This window comes from Hoplias malabaricus, chromosome 5 (assembly GCF_029633855.1).
Source record: "Hoplias malabaricus isolate fHopMal1 chromosome 5, fHopMal1.hap1, whole genome shotgun sequence".
NCBI lineage: Eukaryota > Metazoa > Chordata > Actinopteri > Characiformes > Erythrinidae > Hoplias > Hoplias malabaricus.
Genome location: NC_089804.1, coordinates 13,145,288 through 13,165,024, shown reverse-complemented (window position 1 = coordinate 13,165,024; position 19,737 = coordinate 13,145,288). Strand labels below are relative to the sequence as shown.

The following is a 19,737-nucleotide window of genomic DNA, read 5'->3' as shown; positions in this document are numbered from 1 at the left end:
AACTGAAATAACACCATTCCAACACACTTTATTAATTCAATTCTAATTTCCATCCTGTAGCAGCTCTCTCCATATAAGGCCATTCCTCAATTCCACTGGCCTAAAACAATTACCCCATTCAATGTATCTCAATTTCATCAAACTATTGCATTCAAAGAGAACACAAACAAATTACTGCTCCACCAATTCACTCTCACACACTATGTTAAATTAATCCTCTATTCCCTTTTATTTTAGATCATAAGCACAACACAAGCACCACACCCATAAAAAAAATTCTGTTCAAACGCACCCATTCTCAGGAGCTCCAAACCTCTGCACAGCACTATACATCAATATTTTCTAATTTGCCCAATAACTATTAGTTTCTATTTAAATCAAATCAACGTGGCTTTTATCAGTACATCACAAATCAAAGTCCTGCCATTTCTCTCTTTTTCAAAAGTGAATTTTAGGCCTTACACACTTTCAGAAAGAGACCCCCCTTGCAAAGCATAAGATTTCAAAAATTCAATAAAATGAGAGGAACTAGACCCATGATCCCTTTTTTTTCCCAATAAAAGCCATCATATGGAGATTTCAAATATTTTTCTCCTTTCCCCAATAACAATTTTCCCTTTAATTCCCATGATTAAACCTCACAGTTTCCCCAATGTACCCTATTAATTACTCAGCTTTACACCTTGCTCTCCTTTCTCCTATTCTCAACATCTAAAAACGTCTTTCTGGAGCTCATTGTCTATAATTCCTTAATGTATAGTCTCCAAGAAAGCTCATAAAAACGTTTCTCTGGAGCTCATTTTCTACTGTTTTCTTTAATTTACTGTCTCCCAGAAAGCTCATTTATTTTTACTTTATATATTTTTACTTTAAAAACGTTCCGTTCAGGCTCATTGTCATAAATAAACAAACCCCTCATTTTATTGAGGTTCATATTCATTTAAATAACTGTCCTTGAACGAAGCTCATAATTTTTACCATTACAAATTTCTTTCCCTATTAATTTCTAAATCTCTCATTCTTTATCACATTCCCTTTTTCTTTAAACACTCCCACAGAAAATTCATGGCTCTTTTACAGCGCAAGGGAGAAACCAGTTCTCCTCCACTTTCTCCTTTTTCTCTCTCTCTGACACTCTCTAGGCAGAGGTGTCCTTTCCCCCCTTTCTCTAAACACAAGGCAAGGCAAGGCAAGGCAAGGCAAGGCAAGTTTATTTATAGAGCACCTTTCATACAGAAGCAATTCAAAGTGCTTTACAGAAAAAGAAATTACATTAAAAGCCAGAGTAAAATCATAAATTCCAATAAGACAATTACATAAAAAGAGTAAAATGATTAAAATGATTAAAACAATTTAAAATGACAATAAATGAAAAGAAATAAAAGAAATAAAATGCCGTTACAGAAAAGTGCAGAATATTTTAAACTGAGCTGTAAGCCTGCTCAAACAAGAGAGTTTTAAGTCTTGATTTAAATGTGTCTAACGTTGGGGCACTTCTAATATTCTCAGACAGCTGGTTCCATTTAAAAGTGGCATAGTAGCTAAATGCTGCCTCTCCATGTTTAGTTTTGACCCGAGGCAGGACTAACTGACTAGTTCCTAAAGATCTGAGATCTCTGCTCGGCTCATATCTCTGTAGCAGATCTGATAAATACGCTGGTCCTACCCCATTGAGACATTTATAAACCAGTAATAACACCTTAAAGTCTATTCTATAACAGACTGGTATCCAGTGTAAGGATTTGAGGATGGGGGTGATATGATCTCTTCTTTTGCTCCGAGTGAGAACTCTGGCAGCTGCATTTTGAATCAGCTGAAGCTGTTTAATGGTCTTTTTTGGAAGTCCAGCTAAGAGACCATTACAGTAATCAATCCTGCTAGAAATAAAAGCATGGATAAGTTTCTCTAGGTCTGGTTTAGTCAGAAAATCTCTAATCTTACTGATGTTCTTAAGATGGTAAAATGCTGATCTAGTAACCGCTTTAATATGACTACTAAAACTGAGATCTGAGTCCATTGATACACCAAGGTTGCGAGCCAGTTCTTTAGATTTGAGGGCTCTCGAGTCCAGATACGTAGCCAATCTTTGTCTCTCAGTGCTATTCCCAAATAGTATAATCTCAGTTTTATCTTTATTCAGCTGCAGAAAATTGTGTCCCATCCAGTTTGTGATGTGTTCAAGGCACTTGCTTAATAAGTCAACTGGGCCAGAGTCGTTTGGGGACAGGGCCATGTAAATCTGAGTATCATCTGCATAGCTGTGATAGGACAGCCCATAGTTCTGTAGAATCTGGCCAAGAGGAAGCATATATAAATTAAATAAAAGTGGACCAAGAATAGAGCCCTGGGGGACACCACAGGTTACTGGCATGTTCTCTGAAATATTATTTTCTATTTCTACAAAGTAGTTCCTGCCTTCCAGGTAAGAAATGAACCACTTCAGGACTGTTCCTGAGAGTCCAACCCAGTTTGCGAGTCTATCTATAAGAATCTTATGGTCAATGGTATCAAAGGCAGCACTAAGGTCAAGAAGTAATAGAAGAGATACCTTTCCAGCCTCTGTATTGAAGCGGATGTCATTAATTACCTTGATTAGAGCAGTCTCAGTGCTGTGATTAGACCGGAACCCGGACTGGAATTTGTCTAGGCTACTGTTTATGGACAAGAAACCAGTGATTTGCCTGAAAACTATTTTCTCAATGATTTTGCCCATGAACGGTAGATTAGAAATTGGCCTGTAGTTACTTATCAGAGAAGATTCTAAATTTTTCTTTTTTAGAAGAGGCTTTACAACTGCAGTTTTTAGTGAGCTCGGAAAAACCCCCGACATGAGTGAGGTGTTTACAATGTGGAGTATGTCTGGTGCTATAGTGTGAAACACACTCTTTAAAAAATTGGTTGGTAGTGTGTCAAGACTGCAAGTGGATGATTTGAGATGATTAACTGTGTCAGTTAAAATATTACTATCAACAGTACTGAACTCTGACATTTTAACTAAGGAGTTTTTATGAGGTGATGGAGAGGGTACAGACTCATTGTTGGATATAGATGTACTAATCGCTTGTCTGATATTCTGGATTTTAGTGTTAAAAAAGAATGCAAACTCATTACATCTCTCAGTTGATACTAATTCAGGGGCCATTGGTGTGGGTGAGTTAGTAAGTCTGTCGACCACGGTGAAGAGGATTTTGCTGTTGTTAGTGTTATTGTTGATGATACTAGAGAAATAGGATTGTCGTGTTTTGCATATTGTCGCGTTGTATTGACGTAGCCTATCTTTGTAGATTTCTTTGTGAATATGAAGACTTGTTTTACGCCATCTGCGTTCTGCCTTGCGACACACACTCAAAGGCAACCACAGAAGGGAGGGGGTGAGGCACACACACTCAGCTGACACACACACATGCACAGCAAGACACTCCTTTTTTCTTAACTCACTAGGCACACACACATACTCCAACATCCTCCAAACAGCGCTTACACACACTCATCATTTTCAACACAATTTCTCATAGTCGACCCATTCACACATTAACAGCATGCTTTTTATTGCCGCCCTTACCTTATTTCCTTATTTCTTATTCCTTATTTTTAATTTATGCTACCTTATGAGGTGTAATAATTCAAAAAGAGGCAGCATCAATACAGTGTTCGTCAACAGTGTTTCGAGTGGGCATCCCTAATGAAATCTCTGCATCACACCTCCAGTTTCTCATCAAACTGACCCAAAAAATCACCTAGTGAATTTTTCAGGATTTGCGGCCGGGCTAATCCCGCCTCTAAAAAGAGGGCTTATCCGAATCAGCGGCTTCCTTTCTTTATTTAACTCTCTTATTGTCTCTTTTCCTCTTTTTTCCATATATTCCTTTTCGTTATCCTTAAAACCTTAAATTCCTTTTAACCTTAAATAAATTTTAACCAAATGCCACTGGGCCCAGGGCTTCTCACTATTTCAATACAATCCAATTCCACAATACTCAAAGCTTACTTTCACGCAATGACTGTGATTCATGTCTTACAGTTTCAAGCAAAAATAGGGCCCTGTTTACCCAAACGTGCATGTCATCATCAGCTCACCTTATCGTTACTAATTAAGCTATTCTACACTTATACTTCAACATTTCCTTTTTACTGTTTCTTCATTATTCCCTTTTATTTCCTTCATTTCTCTATTACAATGACTATAGTTAAAAATTTAGAACGGAGAATCTTTATCCAACACCATTTCCAACACAACACTACATACACTATTGAGTCTATTTATGAGTGCAACTTTTTCCGCATCAGACAGCCCAAACACCCAACCAGCGCTCAAATTTGTGAAAATCTCACCTTCTATTTGCCCACCTCCACCCCATCTCCACCCTTTCCTCATATTACTTTATCCAACGGGGGGGTCCGGCTTCATACGCATTCATAAGCTGCCCTAAACTCTTCCCCAAAAGACTTCTGAGTTTGCCTCCCCGTTCCAGCTTCTGCGGGCCTGGTCCGTACTAGCAAACTTAGATTTAAAGCCAGCAATGATTCAAATGACTGGACTTTATAAATTCACTGACTTGCTGTAATGATGACCTTCTCACACAAAAATAACTTCCTTACTTCATGTGTTGTTAAGTGAAGAATTGTATTAAGACGAGATTCAGTACTAATCTGTTTTTTCTTTGCTTTCCAAAACACAGTACAGATGCAGAAAATAAACGTGTACCGATGCATGATACTTATGATGAGGATGAAACTGATGAAATATGTCACAAGGAAACTGTAGCAAGAGTTGGATCTATTGCAATTCCCATATTCTTTACCATCGTGGTTTTTCTCAGTCTCACTTGTAACATAATGGTTCTGGTGATCCTTTCCCTCTACGAGTCCCTGAAATAACTGACCAACCTCTTCATCCTCAACTTGGCTGTGTCTGACCTGATGTTCACTCTTGGACTTCCATTTTGAGCCTGTTACTACATCTGGGGCTGGATATTTGGAGATGCAGTGTGCAAAGGTGTCAACTTTATCTTCTTTACTGGATTTTACAGTAGCAGCATTTTCCTGATGTTGTTGACTATTCAGCGCTATGTAGCGGTGGTCTACCCTCTGTCAGACTGAGAGACAGGTCAGAAGTTTGCAGTTGTTCCCATCTTGGCTTGGGTGGTGAGTGCTGCAGCAGCAATACCAGCCTCAGTGCAAAGCTGAAAATATGAACTGTTTTTGAGAGGTTTCATATGTCATACAGTTACTGTAAAAACACAATGTAGATGGAAAACAGTGCAGTGTTTTGTTTGATGAGGGAATAAAGCATACACAGGGAAAACACACCACACTCTTCACAGACAGTTGTAACCAACCTGGTCACTAATTATGGTATACCTCCTCCTATCCTCTAGGGGGCAGGAGGGAGGTTAACATGTCTAGGGTTATAAATAGGGGAAGCCAAGTAAGAGTAGGAGAGAGTTGACCTACAGGCACATGTACTCTCTGCTTGGAAGACCTCCTTGTGAGAAACTTTAAGTTTCAGGCTCATTGTGAGTATGTATTACTTATGCAACAATGCTGATGTTATGCTAATATAATGCTAATGCTAGTGCTAGGCTAAGCCTGTTTTTTATACTAGCATGCTAATGCTAATGGATTAAGAACATGTTAGTTGGGGAATTCATTTTCACCCTTTTATACAGAAGGAGGTTCTTAATGTGCGGATGGCTGTGATTTGAGAAACTGCTTGGAGGGTTTGCCGTACTCAAGTTCCTTCAAGTCTATATCTTCCACCTGCTGCTCATCCTTTCTGGACTGCATTTCAAATGGTGGGACTAATTATCTCCTTTTCCATTAAGGATCTACCAAACCTAAGCCCATGCTCCTATAGGATAAAAAGGACTGTGTTTTGAGGAGTTATTTTGTTTATGGGTTTTTTCTTTTGGTTTGTTTAATTGGTTAGTTGGTTTTGTATATGTTTTTTTGTATGTTTATATTATATGAATATATACATTTTTTTTCTTGTTATTAATGTTGTAATATTATGAGTAAGATAATTAGTAAACATTATACTAGATAAAAGGTCTCATTTCAGCTACCTTGTCTTCTTTTAACACTGTAGCATTTATGCTGTCCCATGTGGTATCCCCCTCATATTTTTGTAGCAAACATTCTAACAATATCGTTTAGGGTAATTGTTACATAGTGGCGCCCGAACAGGGACCTTTGGGATTCTAGCTGTTAATGCTATTTGTGTTCATAACTGTGTCTTGTGTTACAACTGTCCAACTGAGATGGAGGTTGGAGCCTCACCCCCACTAGATTTCACGGCTGGACCATTTGTCACACGTCGGGATGCAGTCAGTGAGATCATTGATACCTTGAGTCACCTGTATATTGCATCTGAGGAAGAGGAAGATGATAGGAGTTCGGTTGGCCAAGAAGAAGCACCTGACTGGCCATTACCCCCTCCACCTCCACCGCCAGAGGACAGCCTAGCAGACCAACTTCGGATCATGGAGGAGCGGATTTGCTCCCTAGAAACTAAGCTGCAAGAGCAACACAGTTGCTTAGGTGATGCCAGGACACTTAAAGAGGCACTGAGGACTGTAAAAGAGGAGCTGGAACAGAATGACAGAATAATTGAAGAACGACTCACATACCTACTGCAGAGACAAAATGAGAAACTCAAGGAAGTGATAGACCTTGAAGTAATGGAACTGGGAAAGACAGTGCTGGACTGTTTTAATAGAAGAGACAAACAACTGGAGAAGAGGTTTCAAACCCTACTGCCTGTAACCTCCACTCCCTTCCTGTCAACTCACAATAGGGTACGTACTATAAGAGATCAACAGGCCCAACCAAGCTCCACTGGTGACAGTTTGACTGCTACACCATTGAGCCCCCCCATCAAACTGGAATTCCCAAGATATGGAGGTCTCGATGAAGAGCAAGACCCTTTAGCTTTTATTGAGAAGTGTGAGGAGTTCCTCGCTGTCCGACCCCTGAATGACCTAGAGATACTAGCAGCCCTCACTTCTGTTCTATCCGGTACAGCTAAAGACTGGTGGAAGGCAGAAAAGAAGGCGGTCAAAACCTGGACCCAATTCAAAACGATCTTTCTTCGCTCATTCTTGTCCGAGGACTATCAAGCAGAGGCGGAGCGTCGGTTGAGGGACCGGAGACAAGGACCCCATGAGAGTATCAGAGACTTTGCTTTCCAGTACCGAGCTCTATGCTTAAAATGGAGGGAGGACATGACTGAGAGGGATCTACTCCAGGCTATTCTGAGGAACTGTAACCCTAGGCTTGCAAGCCTACTGAGAGGGACGGTCAAGTCGGTGGATGATCTTGTGAGAATTGGAACACTGGTGGAGAGGGACCTGTCTGCTGCAAAGAGTTACTGGAATCAGGTCCAGCAGGACACTGCAGGGAGTAGACTTCAGGCTTCTAAGACCAGCCGAAAAGGCTCAGCTCAGGACCCTGCTCACATGAGTGTATTCCAACCTGCTCCACCTCCCATTGGGATGCTGACACTACCACTCTTCATCAAAGGTCGGGAGTTCTTCGCCGTAGTGGACACTGGCAGCACATATTCTATGATGCAAGAGTCTCTGTGGGAAGTATTGAAAGAGAAGAAGGAGGTTTGGAGACCTTGTACGGGGAAAAATTTCCTCCTTGCTGATGGTCAGGCCAGAGCTGCCAAAGGTCTAGTAGAATTAGATTGTCAGTTGCATACCCACTGCAAGCACCACCCATTTTACATTATGGGTTATGGGGATTTGGCATTTCCACTTATTGCTGGCTTAGATTTTCTCTACTCATTCGGCCTCAACATCAATTTTCAAGACACCACGTACTGCTTGCCAGGGGATTTCCCAACCAGATTCTACAGGGCAGACATGGACAGCCAGATGTCACCACCACGTATAGCCAGCGTGCACCTCTACATCGCTGAGCCCATTAAAGAAGCCCCTGATGCCGAGTTACAACGGCAAGTAGAAAGTCTAGTAGCGAAGGCTGACGTTTCTGAAGATCTCAAGCAACAACTAGAAAAATTTTTACACCAATGGCCATCAGTATGCTCCACCAAACTAGGGCGAACGTCAGAGGTTCTTCACCGTATCACCACCACTGATGAACTCCCTGTCCGCCAAAGGCCTTACAGAGTATCGATGGAGAAACAACAGATAATCAAAGGAGAAATAGAAGATATGATAAGAAAAGGCATAATCCGACCATCCACTTCCCCATGGGCTGCTCCGGTGGTCCTTGTGCCCAAGAAGGATGGAGGCACGAGATTCTGTGTGGACTACCGGCGACTGAACATCAAAACCCATCTTGATGGCTATCCGATGCCTCAGGTACTGGAGATTTTGGAGTCCCTTCATGGAGCAACCATTTTCAGCACCCTTGACCTTAAGAGTGGGTACTGGCAGGTCAACCTGGAGAGGGACAGTATCCAGAAATCTGCGTTTGTCACATGCGAAGGGTTATATGAATTCTTGGTTCTTCCCTTTGGCCTAAAAAATGCAGCAGCAACATTTCAACGCCTGATGGAGATCGTTCTAAGAGACCTGAAGGGGAAAACGTGTTTTGTCTACATAGACGATATTGTAGTCTATTCCTCTTCGGCCAAGCAACATTTTCACCATCTTCGAGAAGTGTTGGAGCGTCTCCATCAAGCGGGTCTGACATTAAACCTGAAGAAGTGCAACCTCCTGCAAACCTCCCTCACTTTTCTTGGTCACGTGGTCTCTGAGGAGGGCATAAGTACAGAACCCAGCAAGGTGGAGGCAGTGAAGGATTTTCCCCAACCTCAATCTGTCAAAGAGGTGCAGAGGTTTTTGGGGATGGCAGGGTGGTACCACCGGTTCATTCCATGTTTCGCTGAAAGAGCGGCCGCCCTCAATGCCCTGAAGAAGAAGAATGCTACCTGGATATGGACGGAAGAATGCTCAAGAGCTTTTGAGGACATCAAGCAAGCCTTGATCACTGCCCCAGTCCTGATCTCCCCAGACTTCAGTAAATCCTTCCAAATTCAGACGGATGCAAGTGAGGAGGGACTTGGTGCTGTACTCTCTCAAGACATAGATGAGCAAGAGCATGTCATTGCTTATGCCTCAAGACTCCTGCGAGGGGCTGAAAAACATTACTCCACTGCAGAGAAAGAATGCCTGGCAGTGGTGTGGGCCGTTGAAAAATGGAGGGTGTACCTAGAGGGACGACACTTCCAAGTGATCACCGACCATGCTGCACTCACTTGGGTTTTTAACCACCCTAAACCATCATCAAGATTGACCCGGTGGGCCATACGTCTGCAAGGTTTTGACTTTACTGTCCGCTACCGAAAAGGAAGGTGCAACATGGTACCAGATACCCTCTCTCGCATCCACACTGGTCAAGTGGAGGGGATGGTAGCCACTTACCAGGTAGCTGGAGCAGTGGTGGAAGACTTGCCAGTAGATTGGACAGACCTCACTAGGGAACAAGAAACAGATGATTCTCTCCAGCCACTACGAGACGAGGCAAAAAACCCACAGGGGAGGCAAGACCGGATCCGTTTTGTATTTAAGAATGGTGTTTTATTCAGGGAGGTGCCCAAGCAACATCAGGGTCAAACCTGGCAAGTGGTGGTCCCAAACAAGTTCAGGAGAGCTTTTCTTCAATACGCCCATGACAACCCATTGGGTGGACATTTGGGGCAACTAAAGACACTTCTACGGCTATTAGAGGTAGCATATTGGCCTTCCATTCGGAAGGAGGTATGGGCCTATTGTCGTGGTTGCGAGATTTGCCAAAAGTACAAACCACGCATCTCCAAGCTTAGCGGATTATTACAGTCCACTCCTGTCGTCGAGCCGGGATATATGTTGGGTGTAGATCTCATGGGCCCTCTACCCAAGAGCCTACGGCAGAATGAACACCTCTTGGTTGTGGTGGACTACTGTAGCAAATGGGTTGAGTTGTTCCCTATCCGAGTTGCTAAGGCACCCCAAATCGCCCGAATCTTGAGTGATGAGATCTTCACCCGGTGGGGGACACCTGCCTATCTGGTGTCCGATCGAGGAGCTCAATTCACCTCCCACCTGCTCCATACCACCTGTCAGCAATGGGGCGTAGTGCAGAAACTCACCACAGCCTATCACCCCCAAACCAACCTGACTGAGCGAGTCAATCGGACCCTAAAAACCATGCTCGCATCCTTTGTACGGGATAAGCACCGACGATGGGACCAGTGGCTCCCTGAGTTTCGGTTTGCTATTAATACTGCATGGCAGGAGAGCACTGGGTTCACTCCAGCTGAGGTGGCATTAGGGAGGAAGCTCAAGGGACCATTGGAAAGACTTTTGAGTCAGCCACCTGACCCTGAACAGGCCGCCTACAAAGTCATCCAAAGGCAACAAAAACTGTTTCAGCAAGTACGAGCGAACATGGAACGAGCTCAGAATAAACAAGCCAAATATTACAACCGTCGCCGTAAGAAAGAGGAGTTCAGTGAGGATGATCTGGTCTGGGTGAGGTCCCATCCTTTATCTCGAGCCAGTTCTGGGTTTTCAGCCAAACTAGCAGAAAAATGGAAAGGTCCAGCAAAAATCGTAAAACAACTCAATCCAGTAAACTACCATGTAACTTACCTTAATAATCCCAAACAGGTCGACACCGTCCATATAGAACACCTCAAGCGGTACTATGGTCAGGCCGGGTCGACTCTTGGGGGGAGGGGTATGTAACCAACCTGGTCACTAATTATGGTATACCTCCTCCTATCCTCTAGGGGGCAGGAGGGAGGTTAACATGTCTAGGGTTATAAATAGGGGAAGCCAAGTAAGAGTAGGAGAGAGTTGACCTACAGGCACATGTACTCTCTGCTTGGAAGACCTCCTTGTGAGAAACTTTAAGTTTCAGGCTCATTGTGAGTATGTATTACTTATGCAACAATGCTGATGTTATGCTAATATAATGCTAATGCTAGTGCTAGGCTAAGCCTGTTTTTTATACTAGCATGCTAATGCTAATGGATTAAGAACATGTTAGTTGGGGAATTCATTTTCACCCTTTTATACAGAAGGAGGTTCTTAATGTGCGGATGGCTGTGATTTGAGAAACTGCTTGGAGGGTTTGCCGTACTCAAGTTCCTTCAAGTCTATATCTTCCACCTGCTGCTCATCCTTTCTGGACTGCATTTCAAATGGTGGGACTAATTATCTCCTTTTCCATTAAGGATCTACCAAACCTAAGCCCATGCTCCTATAGGATAAAAAGGACTGTGTTTTGAGGAGTTATTTTGTTTATGGGTTTTTTCTTTTGGTTTGTTTAATTGGTTAGTTGGTTTTGTATATGTTTTTTTGTATGTTTATATTATATGAATATATACATTTTTTTTTCTTGTTATTAATGTTGTAATATTATGAGTAAGATAATTAGTAAACATTATACTAGATAAAAGGTCTCATTTCAGCTACCTTGTCTTCTTTTAACACTGTAGCATTTATGCTGTCCCATGTGGTATCCCCCTCATATTTTTGTAGCAAACATTCTAACAATATCGTTTAGGGTAATTGTTACACAGTCATCCGGAGGAAACCCACGCAGACACAGGGAGAACACACCACACTCCTCAAAGACAGTCACCCGGAGGAAACCCACACAGACACAGGGAGAACACACCACACTCCTCACAGACAGTCACCCGGAGAAAACCCACACAGACACAGGGAGAACACACCACACTCCTCACAGACAGTCACTCGGAGGAAACCCACACAGACACAGGGAGAACACACCACACTCCTCACAGACAGTCACCCGGAGGAAACCCACATGGACACAGGGAGAACACACCACACTCCTCACAGTCACCCAGAGAGGTCCCTATTATTATTATTATTATTATTATTATTATTGTTATTATTATTTATTTTCTTATCTCTCTTTATCAGCTGCATCTAGGGTCTGTCCTCTGGAAAACATATTTGTTAATTTTGCACATTTGGCAGCATCTCCTTTCAAAGCATTTCCTTTTTTTATCCTGGCTTTTCGGCTCCACCTGCCCTCCATCACCACAGACTGTTGCTTTGTGCTTTTCTGCTGCTATATTTAATTTCACTGCTCCAGAAAAGACAACTTGTGGGCTCAACCAACATTTGGGAGGGGAGAATTCCCTCAGATGGTAGAACCCATCTAATCTACTGCAATGTAGGAGCTGTGCTGTCAGATGAATGGTGAATGAATGCATATTTGAATGGAGAACGAATGCAAGAAAAAGATTAGATAAGTGACAGATAAGTGTCAAAATTATTTTTCCCATCTCATCCTGCCGGGTCATCACACACTCACATAGACACTAACACACTCTCACCGATGGGCATTTTTTAACTGATCTCCCTACCAGCCTGTAATTTTGCTCTGTGGGAGGAAACCAAAGTGTCCAGAGGAAAACCATGCAGACAAAGGGAGAGCTCATCAAATTCCTCACAGACAGTGAATCAGGGCAGGGATGGAACCCACAACCCCAGGACACTGGAACTGTGCATCAGTGACACTACCTGTAGACCCCTGGTAAATAAATACGAGATAAAAACTACACTAAATTTAGAGACTATTAAAGGGTCAACATTCCTAAACCACAGAACAGTTGTTTCATGTACTGGGCTTCAGTTTTGTCTCACACTGGGTTTACTCTGCACACTTTTGAACTTTAGACTACATTTGAAAATCTAGTGGTAAGCAATGAGCTGGATTCTCTTTACTGCATATAAGTTGTGCTGAATGGAATCTTGAATGAACCCAGCCAGTGTCTCTCAATGCGAGTGTGAACACTGCTTCCACTTTCATCCTGAAAGAAAGTCACAGAGCAAACTATGAAAATTAATGAGCAGTGATGTATCAGCAGTTTCTAAATTATATCTATTTGTTTGTTTGCAGTAATATATCCCTGGAAAAAAAATAAACATGTACTGATGACTTATAAAAGCTTTTAGAGTAATAGGAAGTTTCTAAACTCAGACCTGAACGGCAACACCAGCTCTTCATTCCAGCAGGGGCTTGGGATTGTTTGATAATGTCTACATTTGTCACTTTAGAAGTGTTATTAAACCTAACTGTATCACTTGGTTTTCTGTGTGTGTTTGACCAGCCTTTAAACTAATGTTGGCATAAGATCTGTATGTTTTTTTGCATATTTCGATAAGCTGTTTAATAGATTTCACTGTGTTTTCTCTGGCTGCATGCCCTCAGACACCCAAAGAGATTACTGTTCCACATTCCCAAAAGTACATCCTAACGTTCCTCACTTACTCCACAACAGACAAACCTATATCTGGGGCAACACTACAGTTCCTTGATTACACAGTATCCATGCTGGGGATCAAACGGCAATCTACATAAAGTTTTGAGAGGGTTTTTAATGCTTTGTAAATAAAGTTTGGCATGTGTAATGTGTGTGATGTCCAAAGATGCATTGGTGCCATATCCAGTTTGTTTTCCTAATCTTGTGCTATCACCTCTCTAACACACACCTGATGTGGTCAGTTGCAGGCTGACTGCTATCACATCATCCAAGTAGATGCTGCAGATTGGTGGTTTTTGGGGAGACCCTCTAATGTTCCAAAGGATGTTAATACCTTAGAGTCTCTAGAAAAAAACTAAGTAAATACACTCAGAACATTATGATCACCTCCTTGTTACCACCTTCACTGTCCATTCTTTCAGCTCCGCAATTCTACAGTTACAGACTGGAGTCCATTGTTTGCCCCTTTTCACCAGAACCCCCAGAAAACCACCACAGAAATGGTATGATTTTGGTGGTGGATCATACTCGGCGCTGCAGTGACACTGATGTGGTGGTGGTGTGTTAGTGTGTGTTGTACTGGTATAAATGGATCAGACACAGCAGTGCTGCTGGAGTTTTTGAACCCATCAGGTCAGTGCTGGACGGAGAATAGTCCATCAACTAAAAATATCCAACGACAGTGTCGTGTCTGCTGATGAAGGGCTAGAGAAAGTCCAACACAAACTGTGCAGCAACAGATGAGCTACTGACTTTGCATCTACAAGATGGACCAACAGAGTAGGTGTTTGTCTAACAGAGTTGACAATAATTGGTCAGTGTTTAAAAACACAATTTTTAAACAGACTTTAATCTGTAATTATAAAATTACTAAGTGCTCCTGTGTGGTCAGTGGAACTCAGATAATAGATTGTGAGTGTAGAAATAAGGAAGTGGTTATAATGTTATGGTTGATTCGTGCAAATTCATTTATTCATTGCCTATAACTACTTTCCCCTGTTCAGTTACAATGCTTGTGAATACTACACTGTTTGGTCAGTAATCAACATGACTACATTTTGCAAATGTGACACTTCCATTAAAAAAAAAAAAGGATGCCAGAGATTTAATGCATGGGTCGTGTGGTGATGTGCATATGCTGTAGTGGAAATACTTATACACACATTGCGGTGGCATAAGCACTGCAAAACGGAGTCAATGATACTTAATTATTTAATTCATTTTGCTAAGCTTAATGTTTGGGAGCCATTAAATAATATGTGGTGTCTTTACCTGTCTAATTTTAGCTTAGACAAGTAGGCCATCTTCACATATTATACAGCAGAATTAATGAATTATGCTCATTGACCCGTGGGTTCTTCACTCTGAAATTGAATCTGAACTAGAAGTCATAATTCTATACAAAAAAAGTTATACAAACAAATAACCAAGGATTGGTTTTATCACACACTGGTTTATTAAAATTAATATCAAATTATGAATATTGATTATACATTCATATAATGAAATGGATTACAGCGATACATGAGGGAACAGGGAGATTAGTATATGAGGGAACTTTTCTATGATAATTACCCTAAATTCTAAAAAAGACTATGTTTATCCCAGCAAGCACTCAGCACCAACCTCCTGAGCAATGAAAGAAATGAGACCATGTAATCTTACATATCCGTGGAGAGGGCTGGAGATAGTTGGGAGTATATCGCTGACGCGTGGTGCTTGCCGGCGCGACTTCCTGGAGAGTTGCAGACGCGGGCCGTGCAGTTTGCAGCCGCGGGCATTTCTTTTCTCCTGAGACTTTCAGATACAGCGACATTTCAGTCGGAGCTGGTGGCGTTCTGAAGTTCACTGTAAGGATTTTCCGTCATCGCTGATCCGCTGCCTTGTGAGACACAGTCCCTGCCGGTCTCTCCTGGGCAGGTCTCTCCTCATCTCAGAAGGTCATTCTGAGGGTGCGTGTGGCTGTCTTCTTCATCATTGCTGGTCCAGAAGCTTTGTCAGAGGTCTCCTTCATGCTCTGGGTGTGGTGTCAAATTCTTGCTGGAATAACTACAGCCCACGTTTAAGGGGCCCAAGACTGTTTAAGAAAGCCATGAGTCTGACGCCTGCAGAGGAGCCTGCAGAGTCATTTAAAAAACCGAGTCATTTTCCTCTTTAGCCGTGAAAAAGGCTAAAAAGAAAACGCCCCAAATGTCTGAAGCCTTGAATTGAAGAGTCGAGAAGCAGAAGGGGCAGAGAAGGGAGAAGGCAGAGAGAGCAGAGAATTTGGCGCCACTGGTTTTAACCAGAGTTTAGAAGACCCGCCTTTAATACCAATTGGATAAGACTGGAGCCTCTCTTGCTTCCTGTACCTTGGTTGTGACATCACATACAATTTATGACACTTGACAAGACAAAGACTTGAAGACAGTTCCTGACCATCCCAGAATTCTGAATCATACTTTTGCAATATAAAAATTATATGTTAACACAAAGTAATATCATTCAGACAAATCATGTTTTACATAATTCTTAACCAAATAACGCACAATATGTGTCTACCTTGGTTCTACATAAATTCTTATAAACAAAAATGACTTTACACACATGTAAATTAATCCCACCCATTTTGATTGTCCAAATGAAATTAATTTGAAACAATTGTGCACATATGTGCCTTCAAATTGTTTTAAACCAATGGGAATTAAGGTTTAATTCTATAGTTTGAAAAGTTCTTTATTAAGCAGTTCATACAGAGCATAAACTGATCCTCAGGAGTGTCTCCCAAAACATTCTTTTCTTGACCCTGTGGGTCCTTGAGTCACATAAAAGGGTCCTTGGAGAGGGGTTTATGAGCCTGCTCTCTGTTATCTGAAATTCCCATCTGGCTTCTCTAGAGATGTCTCTGAATTAAGAGCTAAAGTTTGCGTATTTAAAATAAAACTCTCAGAAAGTCACAATTTCTTATTAGAAGTTAATACACATTCATCATATCACACTACAAATCCCTCCTTTCAGATCATGATCTCTTTCTAGAAGCATTGAGCTGATAATGCAGAGATGAATGTGAACAGCAAAGTCAGTGGAATCATTCACTCATACACTCAGGGTTGATGCCTTTTTGGGATCATTTAATATGAGAATAAACCTTTATTGGATTTGATCCAATATGCTGGTATTAGTGTTCACCTTACTTTAAAAGTGTCTGTTAACTAGGAAATATTATTGTTATCTAAGGAAATTTTCAGGGGTAGTTACCCATGCAAATACTTAAAAAAGTCTTTGCCTTAATGATAATTACTATCCAGTAATCCAGGGTGTTCCTCTATGCTAAAGCTAACTATTAAGAATTCTGATTTAACATGACTAGTGGGCATAAGCGTTGTCACTTTAGATTGTTGATGAAACAAAGAGACTGCATCACCCCCCTTTTGAATAGTTTGTCGTGGCTTAATGAATTAGCTGTGCATAGCGACAAACAAAGAAACACGAGTTAGAATGGAATATAATGCTTAAAGTAGAAATTAGAATTTTTTTGTCTAGATTGATATACCACGGATTACTTTATCAGGCAGACACAACGTAAGTACAGATGAAAGTTTATTTTATATATATATATATATATATATATATATATATATATATATATATATATATAAGTCTCATGGTGATTTGGTGATGTTCCATCTGGTTGTGAGGAACCCAATCCAGCGCTTTGCTGATCTTTATTCACATTCCTGAACAGAGGATGAATGGTAGGGGAAAGATTTAGGACCCTACCTAAATGTGGGTCTGACTCATGTGGCAGGAGCTTATGAGCTTGTTTCTCACTTTTCATGGACTTTTGGGCCAGTTTAATTGAGTTGTACTTTTGCAACTTGTCCCCCCTTTTCAGCCTTTCACGGAACACATGTTGGTCGTAACCATTTTTGCATCCCCTTTTTGCTCTTTTTCAGTCTCTGCTGGTTGACTACAAATGCGGCTCTGAGGAGTTTTGCAAACTGTCCCTATCCTTTTGTGTGTTGTATGTATTTTGCTGGACTATGTGATGTTTTACTTTAATCCCTTTTTGTCCTGCACTTGGGATTTGAATGGAATCAAAATCATGTGGGATGTTTTTGTGGTTACCCTGGTTTGTCTGGTCTTTTACTTTTTCTCTTTCTGGAGGCCATTTGGGATCTAAATGGGTGTTAGCAAAAGGGACTGTTATTGTGTGGACAGTCATTTGTTCATCATGAGCTGAGATTCTCTGGCTCATGGTATCCTTTGTCTTTGTTGGAGTGTGAAAGGTGTTAATAGTCTCTGTGGACCTGGTGTTTAGGTGACAGGACTGAGTTTCAAGGTGATGTGAGATGGGCAGGGGTTTGTGAACCTAGGCCCAGATTTTCAAACCCTTGAAGTCAATCAGTGGCTCAAGCCTGTTGAGCAGGTCCTTGCCAATAAGGAAAGGAATGTTTTCAATAGGAGACACATATACAGGGTGAACCCGACTTATGGGTCCTATTGTTATGAGCATTCTTGTCACAGACTTTATTTTGATACCAGTGTATGAATAAGGCACAAGGGACCAGTTTTGTAACTGCTATCTCCGTGGGGCGTGGTCTGCTGTAGCCCACACTTCATCAAAAAGTGTGGATGACATCAGAGTGATGTCTGATGCAATGTCCAAGAGAGCTTCTTGTCTAAGCTTCTTTTCTAGGACTGTGGTCAGGTTTAATCTATGATCACCCCCCTTTTCTGTTAAATGGCCCAGGAACTGTGGTGCAGGTGGATCACCTTGAACAACCGTGACATTAAGAGGAGTCTGATTTTCACCCCCCTTATTAAATTGGTCAGACGTGCAAGTCTGAATTGCGGGGGTCCTTGGGACATGCTTAGTTTCACCTGAGGTGTCTGACAAGAGATCAGCTGTCTGACGCTCCTCTTTACACAGGTGTGAAAACACCTGTTCAGCAGTTACTGGAATTTCTGTGCTAATTCCAGATACTTCTGACTCATTCGCATCATCTGAGCTTTCACACTGGTGCCAGTTCTCATCCCTGTTCTTGTTAGTCAAGTTAGGACAGGGGATTTTGTCTAGGGTTTTGTCGCGTGTGTGAGAGTTTTGGGGCCATCTGTGGTCCAACATATTTTCCTTGGGTGCTGGATTCTCATGCCTACTGGCTGGGAATTTATTCTGAGGTTGCCCTGACATTAACTGATTAACACAGGGGTTTGAGTGATGTTGGATTTCACCTGACCAGTGAGGATTGGAGTGAAGAGAACTCCTATCGGATTGTAAAGGTTTATTATTTTCCTGATTTTCTGTAGGCCTGTGAGATGGAGTGGGTTTTGGATACCATGATTCAGCCCTAGGGGCTTCCTCTAGCGCCATAGGGAAAAGTCTGAGTATAATGGCTAAAATTTTGTGGCATTTCTGGCTGTTGATTTAAAGTTTGCTGTTCTTTTAAAAAGCCTCTGAGTGCTAAGTCATGCAGCTGTTTGCTAGATAAGGTGCGTGGACATGTTGCAACCCCTAGATAATAACTAGTATTGGGATGGAGATTTAGGACAAACAGTGTTTTGAAATCTAACTCTTCTTCCATTCTTGGTTAATTTCGAGGCCCAAAATAAGCTTGTCTAAGGCGGTGATAGTACTGATGGGGTGACTCCTGCCTTTGTTGTTTAACTTGCAGGGCTGTGATCAGTCCTGCCTTTGACAGCTGATTGGAGAACTCCTTCTCCAAAGCGTCACAGAGCACATCATATTGTTTCCTCACATAGTCAGGTTGCCGTTCAATGAAACTGCTGACTTCCCTACTGGATGTCATTCTGTTCAGGTAGATTTTGTCATCTACCGTGGCTCCTGGGAACCTTTGCAAAAAGAAATCTATATCTTTTAGGTACAAATAGATTTCATTTGAGCCATCCGGCTTTGGCTCGAAGCGCGTTATGTGGTGCGCGATTCTGTCTAGGTCCCTGTAGGAGGGAGTCTGGTACTGTGCTGAGGGCACATAGCTAAACTGAGAGAACCTATGTTCAGCTGTGTTTGGGAGGACTCTGTTAACCTCCAGTGGTGGAGCTGGTGTAGGGGCTGTTGGTGCTGGGAAAGGTGACTCAGGGATACCTTTGGACTTTGGATTCTGCAGCTACATGTGAATGTGAGTGGTTCTCTGTTGGTTTCTAAATAGCGGTGAGTGTGCCTTCTCTAGCTCTGCTTTAACAATGTTTAGCTTGCTTTCTGTCTCTGACTGCAGGTGCTGAGACAATTTGAGTTAATCTTTGACTGCAGTAAGTTCTGCTGTTGTTTTTGCATGCATTGCCATTAACTGATCAGGCTCTTTGCGAGCATTTCTGATGTTCTACATTTTTGGGCTCATCATTTGTGTTTACACTGCTTCTAATTCTATCTCCTGGAAAGTGTGTTTAAGTTTTTCTATTGCTAGTGTAGCCATTTGGCTGGCTACCTTTATTAAGGCCTCGCCTTTAGGTTTCTCCATTAAATGGAGCACCATTAATTG

At 41.8% G+C, this 19,737-nt stretch overlaps 1 protein-coding gene across 1 annotated transcript in view; it reads left to right on the top strand.

The window, feature by feature from the left end:
* LOC136697253 (chemokine XC receptor 1-like) overlaps window positions 1-19,737 on the top strand; it is a 43,494-nt gene that overhangs the window by 12,895 nt on the left and 10,862 nt on the right. The window contains exon 2 of the mRNA XM_066672291.1: window positions 4,616-4,826. Within this exon, the coding sequence (XP_066528388.1) occupies window positions 4,616-4,826 (211 nt within the window). The remainder of the gene's footprint in view (window positions 1-4,615; window positions 4,827-19,737) is intronic.